The sequence below is a fragment of the Sinohyriopsis cumingii genome, chromosome 6 (genome assembly GCF_028554795.1).
Source record: "Sinohyriopsis cumingii isolate HCF-2022 chromosome 6, ASM2855479v2, whole genome shotgun sequence".
In the NCBI taxonomy this organism is placed as follows: domain Eukaryota; kingdom Metazoa; phylum Mollusca; class Bivalvia; order Unionida; family Unionidae; genus Sinohyriopsis; species Sinohyriopsis cumingii.
In genome coordinates this window covers 41,990,306-42,013,255 of record NC_142966.1, presented here as the reverse complement: position 1 = coordinate 42,013,255, position 22,950 = coordinate 41,990,306, and the positions used below count along the sequence as shown (strand labels likewise).

Sequence of the window (22,950 nt, the reverse complement as noted above, 5' to 3'; positions counted from 1 at the left end):
AGAAACCTTGGCTCCTACAAAAATTATAAGGTCAGAGACGAGTTGCTTCCAAAAGATGTGGAAACGACAAGTTTCATGTGCATTGTCCTGGCACGATGACTGGTATTTTAAGTAGAGAGGAGAAAATAGTTTTTATTTTTATTTTGCTATGATGTAATATACATACGATCCACTTGTCTGATATGACACACGTATTACGGTGACAATTGAAACAATATTACCTGCTGTTAGGCGACAAAGTATACAAAAATGTCCATACATATCTTGTTGACAAAGACGTCTTATCCTCTTTGGGTGGAGGAAAACTCTGTAATAGTATTTTATAAGAGACATTTATCCCTTCCACGTTGACAAAATAACGTTTCTAACATAAGAGACATATGACATTGAAGCGATGTGATCCATTAATAAAACGTCAATATTCGCATACCTATTATACACATAGCTACATTGGTACAGCTAGGTTAAAACTGGGTTTTCGCATATAGTGTACAAAGTTACATTTCTACCTTGTTTTGGGACAATCAGAGATGCTATCCCAGATATCACACAAACGTTTTCTCCTGCTTAGGCCAAACGTGGTTAAATGATATTGACCCAACGCCATGTTTTTATTAGCTCTCTTTCGGGCTAAAATTATCCGAACGGTAAACAGAGTCAAAACGACATCAGCCCAATGTCAAAAGTGTATGAGGAGAACAGCTAAGCTGACTTAATAGAGGTATAATGAGCAATACGACACCGGACTAACGCCAATTGGTTAAGTTTGCCTAAGGTTGGAGACACGTTGGTATCGATTTGGCCATAGTTAGCTCAACGAAGAGCCAATGGGCAGAAATATGTTCGAAAGTCAGATGTAATGTTAATTGGCAACTGCGTGAATCACTGTGTGTAACGCTTTAAATATTGATTAGATCACGGCTAATTCAAGCACGGAAGGAAAGAAATAATTAAAAAGTAATATCTCATTTAGATATAACTCCAATAATATTATTCAGATAGTCAAAATTTACCACTCTTTCAATTCCATGCTTGAATAATAAAAACAGTTGTGTCTGGTTTCCACAAACCTTTTTCCAAGTTATGTGCCGCATATGATATTGAAATTGTATATAAATATACAACTTCTAAATTCAAGAGCGAAAGGTAAAACATACATGAAACAATATGAACAATATTACATTGAATTTATAGCTCAATTTTAAAAAGAAACATCCGATAATAAATTCTGCATTTACGGATTCCATATATTTAGTTTATATGGAGTCAAGCGAATGTTTGGCAAAATTCACGATAAAAGTGGAAAACAAAGCTGATCTTAGAGGACGAATATAAATTTAATGCCAATTATATAACTGATGATTATGTTTAGATTAACGTCAATTAAAGAAACCACGGTTGTTTGTACATTGCGAAACGTGTTATTTAGTTAAGACATTATGAACTTGGCAAACTTTGACCCCGCTGTGCGCCAATGCATATATCCCAACGTCTGCATTACAGCTGTAGAACAACATTGACCCAACTAATGTTTTACCAAAGTATGAATTACAATTACTGAACAACGGTGACTCAACAAGTGGCTTTCAACGTTGACATTTCAATAATGGGCCGATGTTTGTCAAAACGTTACATGACTACATTATATTTAAAAAAACGATATTTTTAAATGGCAAAATATTATAAACTCCACTTTCCTCCCACTCTATCTGATAGGCTTGCCAAAACGCTGGCAGCTATCATAATATACATTGCAAATGTCGCTCAGTTGGAGACCGATGCATCTGTTGAACGCCCTATACCTATTAGTATGGCAAAATTCGGATTGTAAAACATGTCTTTGTTGAATAGATCTGACAGCTTGTAAGACATGTCTTTGTTGAATAGATCTGACAGATTGTAAGACATGTCTCTGTTAAATAGATCTGACAGAGTATAAGACACGTCTTTGTTCAATAGATCTGACAGATTTTAAAACATATCTTTGCTTAATAAATCTCACAACTTGTAAGACATGTCTTTGATTTGCTAGATCGAACAGTTTCAATAAAAATCACAAAGATTTAGCGATAGTAAGTCTTGTGTTACATACATGCCAATGATGAAAGCATCGATTATGCAGCACGACCTACTACTCGACAAGCACATGACGTTATTTTGTAGGACTAGGAAATTATGCAGTGGCTTATAAACTTTAAACGGTGCTTCTTCAATATAACGTGTTACTAATTAAACTTTATATTAATAATGTGATCAACATTATCAGAAAATGAACATGGTCTGTATTATCGTGTAATGTACACTATTATCAATGCTCCTGAAAGTCTCTTGGTTGCCGATGAAACATTCGATGTGAAAGTCATAAATGTACATTATTTAAGAAAGAATTAAGATGATATAAGCGAATCCTCTTAAGCAAATGTGTTGAAATATACAACCTAACTGGAGTGGTAATTCATGCGTCAATGACAGCTACAAATCATGCTTACCGATTGTGCAAAGGTTTGCAGACAGTAAAATAAAATTGGCCGTCTACAGGTGCAAACGATGCATCTTTACCATTGAATGTACTTGATATAACAATGCAAGGAATTTATTGCATGACCTCCAAACATTTTGTTACAGCAGCTTGGAGGAGGGAGTCGGTGGAGTCGCCACCCCACCTCCGTTCGATGCTGAGTAATTAAAATAAAAGGTAAATCTATGTGACCTAATTTTGAAACAAATGGAGATTTTATTATCATTCTGTAACACATCGGTTGGTTTGCACACACATGAATGGAAGAAATTTCGCATACTACATTTTAACATTTCCATCACACTTGACATGTGAATCCAAATGAAAAAGAGATCCATGTGACCTAAATAATGATTTTATTTATATTTGGCCGATCTCATTTTGTAATTTCGTTTTAAAAAATCCACACCCTTCAAAGATATAATATTTACCTGTACACGTAAGCTTAACATGCTTTTATTTTCCATGGACATATTGAGGCTTATAAGTCACACCATATGGATTTTTGTGGGTACAGTGGAGGCGTGTTACTCTTATATTTACCAAATACTTTCATTCCTGATGTCGTCATACATAATTAGATTATGTATTTTAAAGATCATTACCAAGGATATCAAGGAAAGGTGTTAAAGCTAAGTTAGAAAATCCCGATATTAAATAATCATTGTCACCTGTATCCATTTGCTCCTTTCGGGATTTCATATTAAGCATGAAACAGCTTAAAAAATAGAAGGTGGTAATCATAATTACAAACTCAAAAATATTTGTCTCCAATACAGGAATTAATCATACAATATGTTATTCACAAATAGAGAAATAAAATTGGCGCTTCTGCGAGAGAAAAAAACCATCGCTTTAGAAACAGTGCAACTTAATCGAATCTCAGGCTTGAATCTCCCAGAATGAACTGCAAATGTATTTTAATACTGAGAAACAGGAGTGCAAAAAAACTGATCTTGAAATGTTTCAAAACTCAAAAATACAAAACATGTCAGCAAGACGGTCCAACAAGCATGGTTTAGCCTCTGGCTTTTAAACTGATGCAGAAGTTGACATTACAGCTAAGTATTTCTTAAATGAACAACAAAAGCACATACAAATTAGTAACGGAGGCTGCTAAAATTGCTTTCATTGATAATATCTGTACCTGGCTTGATTTCACAAGTACATACAATAATTGGCTGAATGATTGTTTTAAGTTAGCTATCATGCAACAAGCTGCTTACCTTGAAATCAAAAGACACGGCTGATGGCTATAAAATGTATACATTTTTTCGTTTTCTATTGGCACCAACAATAAAGTGTGTAAAATATAACAGTTTTAGGTTTTATAGTTTGTGTGCGATCTCTCTCAAATGGATTTTGGACGCATGTATATATGAAGATCATTAACACAGCTCCCATCATGAACTGGGGATTTAACAATCTTTGCAATGAAGATTAGAATATGACTACAGACGTTTGGAAACACCATAAAAAGTCACACTATTCAGATTTACGTTTGTATAAAAGTTTGAGTGTCGTTGAATGCAAGAAGCGCTGTGATAAGCAAGCAACGATCGCCGATCTCTGTTTTGAGATAATGTGGGACCGTCTAGAACAGGCTGATGATCGATCGAATAAAATAAGGAAATAAATGAATTTAAAAATAAAGAATTATAATTATATGTGAGTTTGGCCTCAATTTGGATATACTGTAGTAGGAAAATGTCTTTAAATGACAACATGAACAAACTATAGTCATTAAAAGCATGAGGAATATCAAAATTAGTTTTTTTTGCGGATTTCGAACTTTTATAGGTGATATATAGGAAGTGGTATGTTACAAAATTAAATTAACAACTGGAATTTTTCCATTCTTTCGTATAGCAAGATAATGACTGTTTGATCCATATAAACCATTGGTCCTTCGACATTAAATCGACACCTGCATATTAGAGCATCTAGCCTGATTCTGAATAAAAGAATCACGTGACAATCCCCAGATTTTTTTAAGTTTTACATGAGTTGACTTAACTCATAGTAAAACGTTATTGTCGGATATGTATGTTCTCAGTTTAAAGAGTTGTATATGAAAGCGCAACGATGACAGCCTTCATCGATAGCATTCAATAGCACTGAAATTAGAGGAAACATTCATCACTATTCATAGGACAAATTGCAAAGTATATAGTAACAACATTTTGTCAACATTATGTCTGTATTTTTGTTTCTTATTTCACGACAAAAACTTCGTAATTGTCTTGACAATGTGGACGATGTTATTGTTTTGAAAGCCAACTACAAATTCCATACCTCCAAAATTAGTAGCTTTTATTTTATTTATTTATTTGTTTATTACGGTACTTTCAAAACCATTTGACAATATTGTACCGAAGAAATGGGAGTTAAGTGACGATCCCTAGGGTACACCAAGCCAGCTTTCATGGGACAGCCCAATAGGGTAAAGAACCCCTAACCCTTGCATTATGGGACCGTTACAGTACTAAGCATATCTAGAGACTCCGAGGTGGCGTGTGATATATTGTCATTTTATGTCACACATTAGGTTGCACATCAGCAACAGTGTGGTTTTGTCTTAAGTCGTGGGCTTCCTAAGAAGGATGAACCTCTTCTCCTGTATACGCTTATTGCTAGTTTAATTTACTTAGCTATGATGTATCTTGCCCCATTATAGTTTGCAAACCATTATGCCCATTTAGTTCATTCACATCTACATCCAAAAAAAATATATTTCGAAGCCAAGCAGCTATATCAATCCTCCTGAGTATGTTTACAGCGGATCATAGCATAAAGTAATTTTATGAAATTTCATACTTTCCTGATCCTTTCTACATCGCACTTGAAGAACATGAGCAGTTATGGTGGTGGCCCTTGCCTTTCGTTTCTAGCAGAAAGTGTTTATTTCTGTTCGCAATGGATTTTCATGAAAGAGTAGGTCGCAAGAGCGGAGCAGTTTGATAATGGTAGTATCTGCATGGAATCAAGCACTGTTTTGCTGGCGACAACCTTTCTTAAGTTGTTGACCATGTTTTTGTCATTGATCACCAAATTGTCAAATGCCCAGCAAGTCAGCAGTTACTGCAAGAATTTGTCGGGGACAAACTCAAATTCCAGACTAAACTCTTATTTTGTGTGCTAATTTTCAAGTTTCGTTGCTAAAATCATAGAACTTCAAACATTTTCTTAACATATGTTTCCTTCTTTAATCTTATATTTCATATATTGAATGTACTGTGTGAATCGTTTGTTATATCTAGCTAACGTTTTGTGACTGTAACCAGGGTATTATTTGATTGAGCTAAATGTTTGTGCAAACAAATCTTTGAGAAACGCACATCTTTATTCTCGAAACTGTTGGAGCAGAAAACAAAAACTCAGAGCAGTTCAATCTTTATGTCTTCCATCAGAAAAAAAGTTTTAAAAATAACTTTCATTATCAAATGAAGCTTGGTTCCTTCTAATCTTGATAACACTGTTGCCCTGAAAAAAGATTTCAAAATCAAATACCATATCTAATTTTGGAATTTTCCGCAGTTTGTTTACAATATATAGCCAGATATGAAAGTGTTTCATGAAGCAAGATAAATTGTTGGGAACAACAACTAAAAGAAGAAAACACCAACAAAAGACTTGGTGAGGGTGATTGAAATTTAATATCTCAATTGTTTCGTATCATCAGATTTGCACACATTGAAACGTCGATAACGCATATTTTTATCACTAATAGTTCGGCATCACTTGAACAACTTATTCAGCTCCGTGTGTTATCTTCCTTCAACTGCGAGATCAAAAACTCTGAACATTTAAATTCCAATGAAACATGTAGACTGGCGGTATTTTGATTTATCGAAATTAATACTGTATTGTTTTACTTAATATACGCTGTTTTACAAAATTCAGTTTAGTTTTATTCTCATCTGAATAAAAACACTAAGACGTAAATTTACAAGTACAATTTATTCACATTAAATCATATCAATATCGATCAATTATCAATTATTCCAAACTAAACTGAATTATATATCACATACATCACATATAGTTATACAATGTGTGCATATATAGTTTCAGTCCACAATCGACTCTTCTCGAAGAAAAATAGACAACATCCTTGTCAGTTCTCTTGTTTTTCAATGGACAGGTTTGATGGTAGTTGAGGTAGTTGCTCTGCATTCACCCATGTAGGCCAGTTTCACGTGCCTGAAAAAAATACATTATTTATTATTCAATAATTTTCATCTATATTGTCCCAGCCATATAATTTACATATGTATGATAAGCATTAAAGAATAATTCCATATGTTCAAGTGACATATTTCCAAAAGTCGTGACTCTTAACAACCAAAGCTTCAAACGTTTAACATCAGGGCTAAACAGATAAATGGAATTGGAGAGGACTACGACTGTCGTTACTTTTGTGCCTCTACTGCAGTCATAATTGTCCGTCAATACTGATCCGTCTTGTTGACGTGTAGGAAATTCAACTAAGAAATCGCTCTAACCAATTTCAAGTATGTAGATTAAATGTTGATGTGTTAACAAATATTCACCCTATAACTACAAACGTAATAAATTTCCACAATGCTTTTTTTTGGAAACTGCAGGATGAGTTTTAACCAATAATAATAAGATCATAGTGGCATCACACTTTTAGTCCGACTGGCCAGTTGCTTAAGATGTGTCATATCGGTCAGTGTAAGATATTCGTCTCCTGTTAATCTTCCATGTACCTACTAACTTACCTAGCTACATACATGCATGATCATCATGCGTGCATGCGTGCTTACGTATGTATATGAGCTCATACATGTTAAAAGTGGCCATGACTACAAAATACTTACACACACTCCATGTTGCACATATTTCCGTAAGTCTGTCCATCTTGGCCACAAACAGGTTGGTAGATGAATGTGCAGATGCATGGAGCTTCCTCAGTCTCCTTGATGACGGGGACACTTTCTTTGCATTCACCCTCGTGGGCCAGCACTGTGCCACTGAAATTAAGTCAAAAATATGTATTTGCCGCATGTATAGATGAATGTCACATGACAGGAAGGCGTAATTTGGCTTGAGTTTAAGAATGTTTGTCTTTATAATGCTATTACGTACCATTGTCATGGTTTGTTTTAATATGCATTTAATAAGTGTAATATTGGTTGCACCATTGGATTATCATCAAACGTATCACAGATGTTCACCAGCCTACAAGACATTCATCGACCATCAGTTGGCCAAATAATTCAATCCGTTCATGATATTTGTAGAGTGAGATATGTGCTGCACGGTGGCATCTTCATTCAGCTAAGACAAATCAAAATTAAAAAATGTAGCGCTTAAACTTGTATGATTCTCCTGTGTTGTTTTGTTCTTTGAGCGTAACAAGGCACATGTTTAGTAATACAGTCAGCAAAGGACTGGACAAGCGTCAGGATTTATATATATAAGTGAAGATAACTATTTTGCGAGAGATAGAGCATATCATCTCGAAGATGATGTGATTCTTTAGCATTAATTCTATAAATCAGAACATGGTCATTGTTATTCGTCATACAAGAACCTGAGTTTGAGGCTAAGCTCTGTCTTCATCGACATCTTAAATCTTATTCAAAATGATATGTTCTGTCTCTCGCAAAATGTTTATCTTTAACGATAATATACACTGGATATTTACAAGGTACTTTTTACAAGCAATAGTTATTAAGCTTTAATGTCTATTATTGCACTACAGAAACTTTTAGAATTCCTAAAGCAATTAAAAGGTACAGTACGTGTTATTGACAGGTATCTGTACATAGCTACCTTTGTCCTAAAGTACCATACATATCGCGTAACTGAATTCCAATCATTAAATTAGCAACCGATATCTACCACAACAGAGCTGAAATTTCGTCCCATCATGCGTTCGTGAGATTATAATTTTATCCCTTATGTGACTCAGCCATTACCTGCATTTCATGGTGCAATTATTTCCATATGTGTTGCCATCCTTGCCACACACTGGTTCGTAGTTGTAAGGACAGATGCAAACATTGTCAGCTGCCCTCTTCACCTTGCACTCTCCAATGTGGGCCAATGCAACACCTCTGAATTGTAAGTTCAACAATGACCCATAAACGATCAATTGAAATAAGAAAATAGCTATTTAGTTATTTAAGGTTAAGCATACACCAACATATGTCGAAACGTATACTGAACGTTGTTTTCCTTTACATTGGTCCCAGAACAAACGCATGACTTGTTTAATCTCGTGCTTTTGAAATCAAGCAGAAATATTGCATAAATAAAGAGTCAATATCCGCTTTTTGCGCATGTGTTGTCCCATGTTTGTATTTTAGTTCTAGGTGACTACTAGAAGACGAAAGTCTCCATAGGTTTTTGATCTTGGTTTTACGTATTTTCCGTCAAATCACCTACCATTGTAGCATATTCATTTGAGAAAACAAGAGTAAAGATTTGTCCGTTTTGAGTACAGCGGGAAGACATTATGCAAACGATATATGAGGTTCAATTAGCCATAGGAATTATAGCGAATGTTAGTTTCGACATGTCTTCTTCTACATGCGGACTAATTTTATAAGTTCAAAATAGGAAGCTCTCTTAAAGAAGAATCGATATCATTTGTAACATCTTTGAACAGCATTTAGCTTACGTGCACTTGAGAGCGCATTGGTTTCCGTACGTGTGACCGTCTGTGCCACAAACGGGGCTGTATTCCATGGTACAGATGCAGACGTTTTCAGGTGAACTTGTCCCCGTGCACTCTCCTTCATGAGCCAACTCAGCACCGCTGAAAATGTTAATTATAATGCGTGTGAAATCACCTCAATGTCTACTACAGGAAAGCTCCCTTCAATAGCTATATTTGATACTGTAAACATTTGGTTGTATTAGTTGCAAATTTGAACAACTCGTATGTATTGGACATCAAAGACCGGATTGGTATTACTAGAAATAACTAAAAAAAGGAAATGTTTAAAAAAGACCGGGAAAAGACATTATCGCATTGACCCCTCAACATTACTTGACCATCTTTGCCAGAAAATATGGTATAAGGGACGTAGAAAGGTGTACAAATGATAACGACCCAACTGAATATAGCTGTGAACTAAAATCAAAACGAACATCTTGAAACAATGTTATCTTGAAAAGGTGCTAATAATTTTGAAACTTTGACAGAAACAACCACAAACATGGATGAATATGAACATGCTTAACTCTAAATCACTGCTTGCATAACACTCCAATACTTGTCAAAGATTGCACCTATTTGTTTAAGATATATATCCTCTATTTTAGGCCATTCAACTGAATTCACGACATCAAATAAGAAAACCTACTACAACAGGGTTAGAGTTTCACTCCAGTATTTGCTGAGAAGGAAAAGAGAATCTTTTCGACTCAACCCGTACCTGCATTTCATGGCGCACGTGTTTCCATATGTTTTGCCATCCTTGCCGCACATTGGTTCGTAGTTGAAAGGACAGATGCAGACATTCTCAGCAGCCCTCTTCACCTTGCACTCTCCCATGTAGGCCAATGCAACACCTCTGAAATGAAAGTCCAATAATAATAATAACTAAACACACAATTTGAAATAAGAAAATAACTATTTACTTTTATTAAGGCATATGCAACCATCAAATATCTCTCGACCTTGCACTCGCCCTTGTGAACCATTAGGACACTCTAGAGAACAAAATGTTTGTACCAATGAAAACCACTCTTCGCTAACCATGGTTCCGATGTGTCAATCTATATACACCACTTTCGGCCGATCCACAATACGCCACTGTTATACACTCTTGGTTATTTGGAGTTAGATACTAATGGAGGCAAACTCGTGAAATCCAATAGATGTCGCTAGGACAATGCAATTCGAACGCTAAGGTGTATATAGGTTAATAAATGGTAACCGTGGCTGGCGAAGATGAAAACTTTACCATGAATATAATTCGAGATGTTATTAACAAGCTGTAGATTTCTTCAATTTCATCAGTACATCTGTTAGAAAGTAAGAGTCAAAAGAAGAAAACAATGTGCAAGTTGTACAATCAGGCTGAAGTAATAAGCTGGAACTAATTTACAGTTCTGTTCTTTTTCTGATAAGCAAAATCACTTAAGATATTATTGTAACCCAAACTCTTTTACAGATAGCTGCCATCATTGTGGTTTAAAGCCTGACGACCACATACATGCAGCTTTCTTCCATTGTGCAGTGTTAACTGAGTTTTTGCCGGTTCCGAAATTATGACTTGGCAATATATGTGTTGTCCTGCGACCTTGTCAATTGTTATATTTTCACTTGCCTGACTGAATCTCATGCACATTCACAAACACTCACCTGGCACACACGTATTCATAACGATGACCTCCTCATTGCTTACCTGCATTTCATTGCACATTCATTTACATAGGTAATATGGTCAGTTCCGCAAACGGGATCGTAAATACGAGGACACAGGCAATCGAGCTCTTTCGGTGTGTCACAGGGTCCAGTGTGATCCAATTTAACTCCACTATAAAATGTACAGAAAATGTATTTCTAACACCTTTCCACTTGTAATACCTATCTGATAAGTTTAAAATTAACATTTAGAAAAAGTATGCCATAATGTTTTGTTATCGTTCGTGGTAAATTATTCGAACCGTTTAGGAATACATTATTCCAAATTATTATCACATTCAACATGACAAGTTTTCGCACATAATTTAGACATAAAGAAAGATACACATAGACTGATATTGATACATTTAAGTGCTATATATTGACATTACTTGCAATCCATTTCACAATGGTTGCCATACGTCTTCCCGTCCAGCCCACACACCGGCATGTACTCCATGGTGCACAAACAAACCGGATTTCCGGCTGAAAAAGAAATACGTACTTTGTTAATAAATATGTGATTGCCGTAATATACTTATATGCTTAGCCATAAAATATCAACATAACAGCAAATAAGTCATTCGAAATCAAATATGTTTTTTTATCAAATTTTAATATCGCTGCCTACTATAGTACTATAAGATTTAATTTATAATATCAAGGATAAATTTAATTCAGTTATCCTCCTCACTTATTATTTTTCTGATAATAAGGGGATATGAAATAAAACACATCTTTAACAGAGGCATATTGAGCAAATAGCAAGTATACTAAAACCCGAATATCAGAATGCCAGTCAGGATTTTAAATTTTGAAAATGTACACTATATTTTGCAATTTCATTTCATGATGTTGAGGATTCTCCTCATGCGCCTTTTAGGCCTATTTAAGTTTAAAGTAAAACAAGTACGCACCATTTTTCTTTTCTATAATTTAAGAGAGAGAGACAGAGACAGAGAGAGAGAGAGAGAGAGAGAGAGTCACTTTGGGCGTTCTCACCTGCAATTGCCACAAGGCCTACAACGGTTACAATGAGGACAGCTTGCATACTGTCTTCTTCTTTCTCAATAGGACAACGTGAGTAGTCAGCTTCCAGCAGTTTTGTGGTGGCTCATTGTGTAACAGCCTCCTTTTATACCTGGATTGACACGTGATTTATATCGTTTTCAGTACAAACATATTCTCAAGAACAATGACGCGTTACATTATTCATTTCTATGTGAGAGCTCCACATTTTGCATGTGGAGAAGTGTTCTGACCTTCGGTGTTCACCATGCACCTGTCTAATTTCATACTTCCATGCTTCTATAACTTTTCTACATGGACAATGTATGTACCTACATTTTGATCTGATACGAAACCATTTCGGAGTGATTTCAATTAGGGCCTGTTTTGCCATATTGAGTGGTGATAGGATCGGATATATACGGCTGTGGCATCATGGTATCAAGATGATACGGAAAGCTTGTTGTTGGCTCGTTGAGTAATTACAAATCATTTAATATTTTACATTTGACAGAAATTCCGTCACTGTACCACCCCGTTTCAAGAATTTTTCAAGTACTTCTCATGAAATAATTTACACCATCGCTACCATCAAAGACCGATCGAGTGTACTCTCTATCATGTGTCCATGCCAGATGACACCTCAAATAGATGTGGTCAACTACCTGACAAAGTGTCATTTCGAGCAAACAAACCCTAAAGCTAGCAAAATACATAATAAATTTTAAAATAGTAAACTTTATTCTTTTTTGACGTTAATCTCACAAACTTATACAGACCTTTCAGATATTTTCTACTTGTAAACAGCCAATGTTTCAAATCCTTTTTATATATAAAATATCCCTAATGCGAATATTTATTTTAAATGTTGTTTGAAACGAATATTTTAGGACAAAAGCTCTGCATGCAGGTCCTTTCCCTATACCAAAACAACATAAATATTGTATGCAGTCGGTGAGGCAACACGATGGTAAGGTACTAACATACGTGCAAGGTGAATCAAGTCTTGTAGGTCACGTACAAAAAATTACAATATAAATATTTTTAAATGCAAATGGACGTTCTCAACTCCAAACTGTGCAGCCATTATGAAAATGAAAGCATGAACACTTTACAGAGAGAGAGAGAAATAATAGTGTCATGAGTTTGTGTGTAAGTTTATATGGCGGTTTTAAGTATAGATATTTTTCTACGAGAGTATACAGGTTTAAACTAGTAACATAGAGGTATTTTCTAATTGATACTGTTTAAATAAAAGCCAGTTAATAGTTTTGAAGTCATCTGCTATTTATGAATGTCTTTATGCGTATGACATCGTTTAAGGCCTTGTACTGACTGAGGATACCAATACGCATACTAGTATATAGGTATCCTTGATATAGTTTTACAACTTAATTGATAGTCACACTCTGGTAAATTCATTTTGTTTCACTCTCAGTAGAATCTTATTTAACCTACATTTTCAGTTCCTAGCATATGCACATTTTGGTTTCTCACTCAAAGGAATGTCCTTTCGATTAATTCACTACTACTGCAACTACTACTACTATTATATTTATTACTAGTGTCGTCATCATCTGCGTTACTATTATTATTATTATTGTTGTTATTAATATATCACGAGTGATTTTGATAATTACTCTTATCTCCACATGGATTCAGAAGAGAATCATGGAGATAATATGGTATAGGAAGATGTGACAATGTGAAATATACGGACTGAGAAATAGCGTGAATGTAGAAGATGAATATGATAATATAAAGATATTTTCTTTTTAATCACAATGTCCAAACTTTGTATCAGGATCGCGATTTATACCACCTCTAATATGTACAATATAGTAGGTTTATATATGTGTTTTACAACTGATGACATTAGCTTCATTTACAAAATATTATTAATATTATAATATGATTATATTATTTTGTGCATAATGCAGTAAAAAGAATGAGTGTAAAGATAAAAATATTGTATATATTATATATGGAATGGTTTGCGTGTTTCCTTATTTAGGTTCAGGTGAAAGACCGTATTACAGCCAAATCTTTGCGGAAGTGAAAGACAAAGAGCATCAACCAGACAAATGCGCCAAGATTGATTTCCGAGCCAACACGGACACATTGGTCGTAGTCACCAATGGTAAAAGACTATGCTAGTATTAGAAAAACGGTAATGTATCCTATTTCTCAAATCACAGAGGAATCTTTGTTTATGTGTACATTTGACATTTCTTTAATATATTTTAAACTAAAAAAAATAAAATTATCTTTCTTTTGATACTAACTTGATCAATTATAATTCATTCGCTTTATATTATGTTGATACTTCCGAAAATGTATGTTTTAATGTACTTATCAGATGAAAAAAAAGAGTTACTGAGTTTTTCATTAAAAAATATGTAACGTTAAGGTTCGCATCAGAATTATTACTGAAACAAGAGTAACCGTTGTCATGTCGCTTAGGTTATCGATAAATATCAAATTGCTATTTCAATCGGAAATCTGTTAAGATCAACAGAGTCTTTGGAAGAGAGAAATGTTCATGCTTGTGCATCAGGTACGTTATTCTGCACACCAGCAAAGATGAAAATATTGCCTTAGGACTTTGCAGAAACTGAGAATAGACGTCAAAGTTCGTTTTCTGTTTCACCAAGCTAAAGGAAGAGACAATGGGAAACACTACTCTATATTACTCGAAGTTCAGCACATGTTATAAGCGGTGAAAGTTTTGCACTCAAGAATATGTTTGCATCCTTTCCAAAACGTGAAATATATAGACATACGTATATAGTTTCGTTTCTTGAGCCAATATATTAAAAATTCAACTGTACATAGTTTCGTTAATGAAACGCAGTCTTTCTGCTGCTATAGTTGTATGAAGGTTTGATGTGTTCCTGTAATTATAATTTGGATGAAATTTCTTCATAGTCAGAAGTCTTTACAACATAGGTCAGTTATGGACACAGAACATGTTTTTCACTCTATTAGTTAAAGCGGATACATTCATAAACGAATATAGAATTTAATATTGTCACAGTAGGTAGGGTTTAAAAACCATACTGAATCAAGGCAAAAGGCTCAATACTGCAATGCCAGGTCATTCTGAAAATCTATGTTGTCCATCGTAATTACTGTAAAATCAATAAACTTTGAAAACTGAAATGCATGGACAAAAGTTATTGTGCTCGAGTGTTTTGTTTATTCGAGTGTTCCAGTTCGCGGGCAATTTACGGTTTTGCGCCTGTATAAACGCACCAACTGAATGATGATGAATGTCCGATTTATTGATGTTCGAGTTATTGAGATCTTACTCTAGTGGGAATGAGATGTCTCAGATGGCACTTAATATGGCAATTTAAAAATGGATCGCCTAATTATTGCATAAGAATATTTGACAACAGGAAAACATGTGAATTTATGATGAATTTCTTCTCAGAATGTTACTAATAAATAAAGTTTTCCTGCGACTGGTAATGAACACAAAATTCGTAACGTTTGAGGGATAGAAATGAATGCAAATAGTTCCATCCTGAAAGAATTCTCATCTTCAGATTCACTACTAAGAAATGACAGTTACTCCTTTGAAATCGAATCAACTTTCATGGAGGGCGCATTCGTTCTATTCGCCTTGTTTTTCACCCATTTATTTCTGAATTTACGTTATTAAAGTAACGAACAAAGTATTAGATAGGGTCCAATTTCGGACAGCTGTTTATTGTTTACAACGGAAAATGAGGAATATATTATACCCTCTAGGTTGGTATCTATGTAAAAGAAAAATCCATATCATGTTCACACATCTGCTTAGTTTGTAAATATGCAAACAAAATTCCACTGAACTTAAGATCTTTGATGAGTGCAGTAAATATTGAATCAGAAATAGCTCGTCAAATGATGGGTCCCTTTGACCTTGATTAAAATAGATAATACGAGCTTGTCAACTCAAGAAAGATGTCGTGTTGATGCATCTATAAACGATATTTTAATATAGAACATACTATCACCAATTAGATCGTTATTTTTAAAATTAATTAACATATTACTCAAGATAAGATTCAAAAGTTATCATCTTCGTCAAAGAAAAAAACAGCGGCAAAATTAAAACGGTTATTTTTTCACTTGGAATAAATAAACTAAGTTATATTCGTTGACTTCTGCAACTTTGTATTCGCCCAGCTGTATTCATCCAGTTTTAAGAAGGATTTCACAGGGTGATAAGAGACTGTCAATATGAGTTGGACTCACGGCAAGCTTGCATGCGTACTTTCCTGGAAAGCTGAAAGCAACCTCCGGTACAGAGGGGAAAACTGGGTTTTCCACACATGTGTGCTATACTAGGAATGTAAAGAAGAAACGATGATCTAAATCCTACAAGATTTATTTTCCAAATGTGACAATATTATCAGGTACTAGGAGACATGGTGCATGGATAAGTCCACTATTTATCTTCGTAGGATAGTCAAAACAATTACCGCTAGGGCCGCAGTAGTAATACCCATTCATTGTATTTATGAGAAACCTTGGCTCCTACACAAATTATAAGGTCAGAGACGAGTTGCTTCCAAAAGATGTGAAAACGACAAGTTTCATGTACATTGTCCTGGCACGATGACTGGTATTTTAAGTAGAGAGGAGAAAATAGTTTTTATTTTTATTTTGCTATGATGTAATATACATACGATCCACTTGTCTGATATGACACATGTATTAAGGTGACAATTGAAACAATATTACCTGCTGTTAGGCGACAAAGTATACAAAAATGTCCATACATATCTTGTTGGCAAAGACGTCTTATCCTCTTTGGGTGAAGGAAAACTCTGTAATAGTATTTTATAAGAGACATTTATCCCTTCCACGTTGACAAAATAACGTTTCTAACATAAGAGACATATGACATTGAAGCGATGTGATCTATTACTAAAACGTTAATATTCGCATACCTATTATACACATAGCTACATTGGTACAGCTAGGTTAAAACTGGGTTTTCGCATATAGTGTACAAAGTTACATTTCTACCTTTTTTTGGGACAGTCAGAGATGCTATCCCAGATATCACACAAATGCTTTCTCCTGCGTAGGCCAAACGTGGTTAAATGATATTGACCCAACGCCATGTTTTTATTAGCTCTCTTTCGGGCTAAAGTTATCCGAACGGTAAACAGAGTCAAAACGACATCAGCCCAATGTCAAAAGTGTATGAGGAGAACAGCTAAGCTGACTTAATAGAGGTATAATGAGCAATACGACACCGGACTAACGCCAATTGGTTAAGTTTGCCTAAGGTTGGAGACACGTTGGTATCGATTTGGCCATAGTTAGCTCAACGAAGAGCCAATGGGCAGAAATATGTTCGAAAGTCAGATGTAATGTTAATTGGCAACTGCGTGAATCGCTGTGTGTAATTCTTTAAATATTGATTAGATCACGGCTAATTCAAACACGGAAGGAAAGAAATAATTAAAAAGTAATATCTCATTTAGATATAACTCCAATAATATTATTCAGATAGTCCAAATTAACCACTCTTTCAATTCCATGCTTGAATAATAAAAACAGTTGTGTCTGGTTTCCCTTTTTCCAAGTTATGTGCCGCATATGATATTGAAATTGTATATAAATATACAACTTCTAAATTCAAGAGCGAAAGGTAAAACATACATGAAACAATACGAACAATATTACATTGAATTTATAGCTCAATTTGTAAAAGAAACATCCGATAATAAATCCTGTATTTACGGATTCCATATATTTAGTTTATATGGAGTCAAGCGAATGTTTGGCAAAATTCACGATAAAAGTAGAAAACAAAACTGATCTTAGAGGACGAATATAAATTTAATGCCAATTATATAACTGATGATTATATTTAGATTAACGTCAATTAAAGAAACCACGGTTGTTTGTACATTGCGAAACGTGTTATTTAGTTAAGACATTATGAACTTGGCAAACTTTGACCCCGCTGTGCGCCAATGCATATATCCCAACGTCTGCATTACAGCTGTAGAACAACATTGACCCAACTAATGTTTTACCAAAGTATGAATTACAATTACTGAACAACGGTGACTCAACAAGTGGCTTTCAACGTTGACATTTCAATAATGGGCCGATGTTTGTCAAAACGTTACATGACTACATTATATTTAAAAAAAAACGATAGTTTTAAATGGCAAAATATTATAAACTCCACTTTCCTCCCACTCTATCTGATAGGCTTGCCAAAACGCTGGCAGCTATCATAATGTACATTGCAAATGTCGCTCAGTTGGAGACTGATGCATCTGTTGAACGCCCTATACCTATTAGTATGGCAAAATTCGGATTGTAAAACATGTCTTTGTTGAATAGATCTGACAGCTTGTAAGACATGTCTTTGTTGAATAGATCTGACAGATTGTAAGACATGTCTCTGTTAAATAGATCTGACAGAGTATAAGACACGTCTTTGTTCAATAGATCTGACAGATTTTAAAACATATCTTTGCTTAATAAATCTCACAACTTGTAAGACATGTCTTTGATTTGCTAGATCGAACAGTTTCAATAAAAATCACAAAGATTTAGCGATAATAAGTCTTGTGTTACAATCATGCCAATGATGAAAGCATCGATTATGGAGCACGACCTACTACTCGATAAGCACATGACGTGATTTTGTAGGACTAGGAAATTATGCAGTGGCTTATAAACTTTAAACGGTGCTTCTTCAATATAACGTGTTACTAATTAAACTTTATATTAATAATGTGATCAACATTATCAGAAAATGAACATGGTCTGTATTATCGTGTAATGTACACTATTATCAATGCTCCTGAAAGTCTCTTGGTTGCCGATGAAACATTCGATATGAAAGTCATAAATGTACATTATTTAAGAAAGAATTAAGATGATATAAGCGAATCCTCTTAAGCAAATATGTTGAAATATACAACTTAACTGGAGTGGTAATTCATGCGTCAATGACAGCTACAAATCATGCTTACCGATTGTGCAAAGGTTTGCAGACAGTAAAATAAAATAGGCCGTCTACAGGTGCAAACGATGCATCTTTACCATTGGATGAACTTGATATAACAATGCAAGGAATTTATTGCATGACCTCCAAACATTTTGTTACAGCAGCTTGGAGGAGAGAGTCGGTGCAGTCGCCACCCCACCTCCGTTCGATGCTGAGTAATTAAAATAAAAGGTAATTCTATGTGACCTAATTTTGAATCAAATGGAGATTTTATTATCATTCTATAACACATCGCTTGGTTTGCACACACATGAATGGAAGAAATTTCGCATTCTACATTTTAACATTTCCATCACACTTGACATGTGAATCCAAATGAAAAAGAGATCCATGTGACCTAAATAATGATTTTATTTATATTTGGCCGATCTCATTTTGTAATTTCGTTTTAAAAAATCCATACCCTTCAAAGATATAATATTTACCTGTACACGTAAGCTTAACATGCTTTTATTTTCCATGGACATATTGAGGATTATAAGTCACACCATATGGATTTTTTTGGGTACAGTGGAGGCGTGTTACTCTTATATTTACCAAATACTTTCATTCCTGATGTCGTCATACATAATTAGAGTATGTATTTTAAAGATTATTACCAAGGATATCAAGGAAAGGTGTTAAAGCTAAGTTAGAAAATCCCGATATTAAATAATCATTGTCAGTTGTATCCATTTGCTCCTTTCGGGATTTCATATTAAGCATGAAACAGCTTAAAAAATAGAAGGTGGTAGTCATAATTACAAACTCGAAAATATTTGTCTCCAATACAGGAATTAATCATACAATATGTTATTCACAAATAGAGAAATAAAATTGGTGCTTCTGCGAGAGAAAAAAATCATCGCTTTAGAAACAGTGCAACTTAATCGAATCTCAGGCTTGAATCTCCCAGAATGAACTGCAAATGTATTTTGATACTGAGAAACAGGAGTGCAAAAAAACTGATCTTGAAATGTTTCAAAACTCAAAAATACAAAACATGTCAGCAAGACGGTCCAACAAGCATGGTTTAGCCTCTGGCTTTTAAACTGATGCAGAAGTTGACATTACAGCTAAGTATTTGTTAAATGAACAACAAAAGCACATACAAATTAGTAACGGAGGCTGCTAAAATTGCTTTCATTGATAATATCTGTACCTGGCTTGATTTCACAAGTACATACAATAATTGGCTGAATGATTGTTTTAAGTTAGCTATCATGCAACAAGCTGCTTACCTTGAAATCACAAGACACGGCTGATGGCTATAAAATGTATACATTTTTTTCGTTTTCTATTGGCACCAACAATAAAGTGTGTAAAATATAACAGTTTTAGGTTTTATAGTTTGTGTGCGATCTCTCTCAAATGGATTTTGGACGCATGTACATATGAAGATCATTAACACAGCTCCCATCATGAACTGGGGATTTAACAATCTTTGCAAAGAAGATTAGAATATGACTACAGACGTTTGGAAACACCATAAAAAGTCACACTATTCAGATTTACGTTTGTATAAAAGTTTGAGTGTCGTTGAATGCAAGAAGCGCTGTGATAAGCAAGCAACGATCGCCGATCTCTGTTTTGAGATAATGTGGGACCGTCTAGAACAGGCTGATGATCGATCGAATAAAATAAAGAAATAAATGATTTTAAAAATACCGAAATAATTATATGTGAGTTTGGCCTCCATTTGGATATACTGTAGTAGGAAAATGTCTTTAAATGACAACATGAACAAACTATAGTCATTAAAAGCATGAGGAATATCAAAATTAGTTTTTGTTTGCGGATTTCGAACTTTTAAAGGAGATATATAGGAAGTGGTATGTTACAAAATTAAATTAACAACTGGAATTTTTCCATTCTTTCGTATAGCAAGATAATGACTGTTTGATCCATATAAACCATTGGTCCTTCGACATTAAATCGACAACTGCATATTAGAGCATCTAGCCTGATTCTGAATAAAAGAATCACGTGACAATCCCCAGATTTTTTAAGTTTTACATCAGCTGACTTAACTCATAGTAAAACGTTATTGTCGGATATGTATGTTCTCAGTTTAAAGAGTTGTATATGAAAGCGCAACGATGACAGCCTTCATCGATAGCATTCAATAGCACTGAAATTAGAGGAAACATTCATCACTATTCATAGGACAAATTGCAAAGTATATAGTAACAACATTTTGTCAACATTATGTCTGTATTTTTGTTTCTTATTTCACGATGAAAACTTCGTAATTGTCTTGACAATGTGGACGATGTTATTGTTTTGAAAGCCAACTACAAATTCCATACCTCCAAAATTAGTAGCTTTTATTTTATTTATTTATTTGTTTATTACGGTACTTTCAAAACCATTTGACAATATTGTACCGAAGAAATGGGAGTTAAGTGACGATCCCTAGGGTACACCAAGCCAGCTTTCATGGGACAGCCCAATAGGGTAAAGAACCCCTAACCCTTGCATTATGGGACCGTTACAGTACTAAGCATATCTAGAGACTCCGAGGTGGCGTGTGATATATTGTCATTTTATGTCACACATTAGGTTGCACATCAGCAACAGTGTGGTTTTGTCTTAAGTCGTGGGCTTCCTAAGAAGGATGAACCTCTTCTCCTGTATACGCTTATTGCTAGTTTAATTTACTTAGCTATGATGTATCTTGCCCCATTATAGTTTGCAAACCATTATGCCCATTTAGTTCATTCACATCTACATCCAAAAGAATATATTTCGAAGCCAAGCAGCTATATCAATCCTCCTGAGTATGTTTACAGCGGATCATAGCATAAAGTAATTTTATGAAATTTCATACTTTCCTGATCCTTTTTACATCGCACGTGAAGAACATGAGCAGTTATGGTGTTGGCCCTTGCCTTTCGTTTCTAGCAGAAAGTGTTTATTTCTGTTCGCAATGGATTTTCATGAAAGGGTAGGTCGCAAGAGCGGAGCTGTTTGAAAATGGTAGTATCTGCATGGAATCAAGCACTGTTTTGCTGGCGACAACCTTTCTTAAGTTGTTGACCATGTTTTTGTCATTGATCACCAAATTGTCAAATGCCCAGCAAGTCAGCAGTTACTGGATGAATTTGTCGGGGACAAACTCAAATTCCAGACTAAACTCTTATTTTGTGTGCTAATTTTCAAGTTTCGTTGCTAAAATCATAGAACTTCAAACATTTTCTTAACATATGTTTCCTTCTTTAATCTTATATTTCATATATTGAATGTACTGTGTGAATCGTTTGTTATATCTAGCTAACGTTTTGTGACTGTAACCAGGGTATTATTTGATTGAGCTAAATGTTTGTGCAAACAAATCTTTGAGAAACGCACATCTTTATTCTCGAAACTGTTGGAACAGAAAACAAAAACTCAGAGCAGTTCAACCTTTATGTCTTCCATCAGAAAAAAGTTTTAAAAATAACTTTCATTATCAAATGAAGCTTGGTTCCTTCTAATCTTGATAACACTGTTGCCCTGAAAAAAGATTTCAAAATCAAATACCATATCTAATTTTGGAATTTTCCACTTGCATTCCGTGATCAGCAGTTTGTTTACAATATATAGCCAGATATGAAAGTGTTTCATGAAGCAAGATAAATTGTTGGGAACAACAACTAAAAGAAGAAAACACCAACAAAAGACTTGGTGAGGGTGATTGAAATTTAATATCTCAATTGTTTCGTATCATCAGATTTGCACACATTGAAACGTCGATAACGCAAATTTTTATCACTAATAGTTCGGCATCACTTGAACAACTTATTCAGCTCCGTGTGTTATCTTCCTTCAACTTCGAGATCAAAAACTCTGAACATTTAAATTCCAATGAAACATGTAGACTTGCGGTATTTTGATTTATCGAAATTAATACTGTATTGTTTTACTTAATATACGCTGTTTTACAAAATTCAGTTTAGTTTCATTCATATCTGAATAAAAACACTAAGACGTAAATTTACAAGTACAATTTATTCACATTAAATCATATCAATATCGATCAATTAT

The 22,950-nt window shown here is 34.5% G+C and overlaps 1 protein-coding gene across 1 annotated transcript in view; it reads right to left on the bottom strand.

Moving 5' to 3' along the window:
- Window positions 1-6,463: 6,463 nt before the first annotated feature.
- The window catches only part of LOC149796786 (uncharacterized), a 42,660-nt gene continuing 26,173 nt past the window's right edge, over window positions 6,464-22,950 (bottom strand). Inside the window, exons 9-16 of the mRNA XM_089960647.1 lie at window positions 11,892-12,017; window positions 11,297-11,390; window positions 10,906-11,037; window positions 9,931-10,068; window positions 9,171-9,308; window positions 8,467-8,604; window positions 7,363-7,515; window positions 6,464-6,721 (exon numbers count right to left, since the gene is read on the bottom strand). Coding sequence (XP_089816773.1) covers window positions 6,652-6,721; window positions 7,363-7,515; window positions 8,467-8,604; window positions 9,171-9,308; window positions 9,931-10,068; window positions 10,906-11,037; window positions 11,297-11,390; window positions 11,892-12,017 — 989 coding nt within the window. The 3' untranslated portion in view covers window positions 6,464-6,651. The remainder of the gene's footprint in view (window positions 6,722-7,362; window positions 7,516-8,466; window positions 8,605-9,170; window positions 9,309-9,930; window positions 10,069-10,905; window positions 11,038-11,296; window positions 11,391-11,891; window positions 12,018-22,950) is intronic.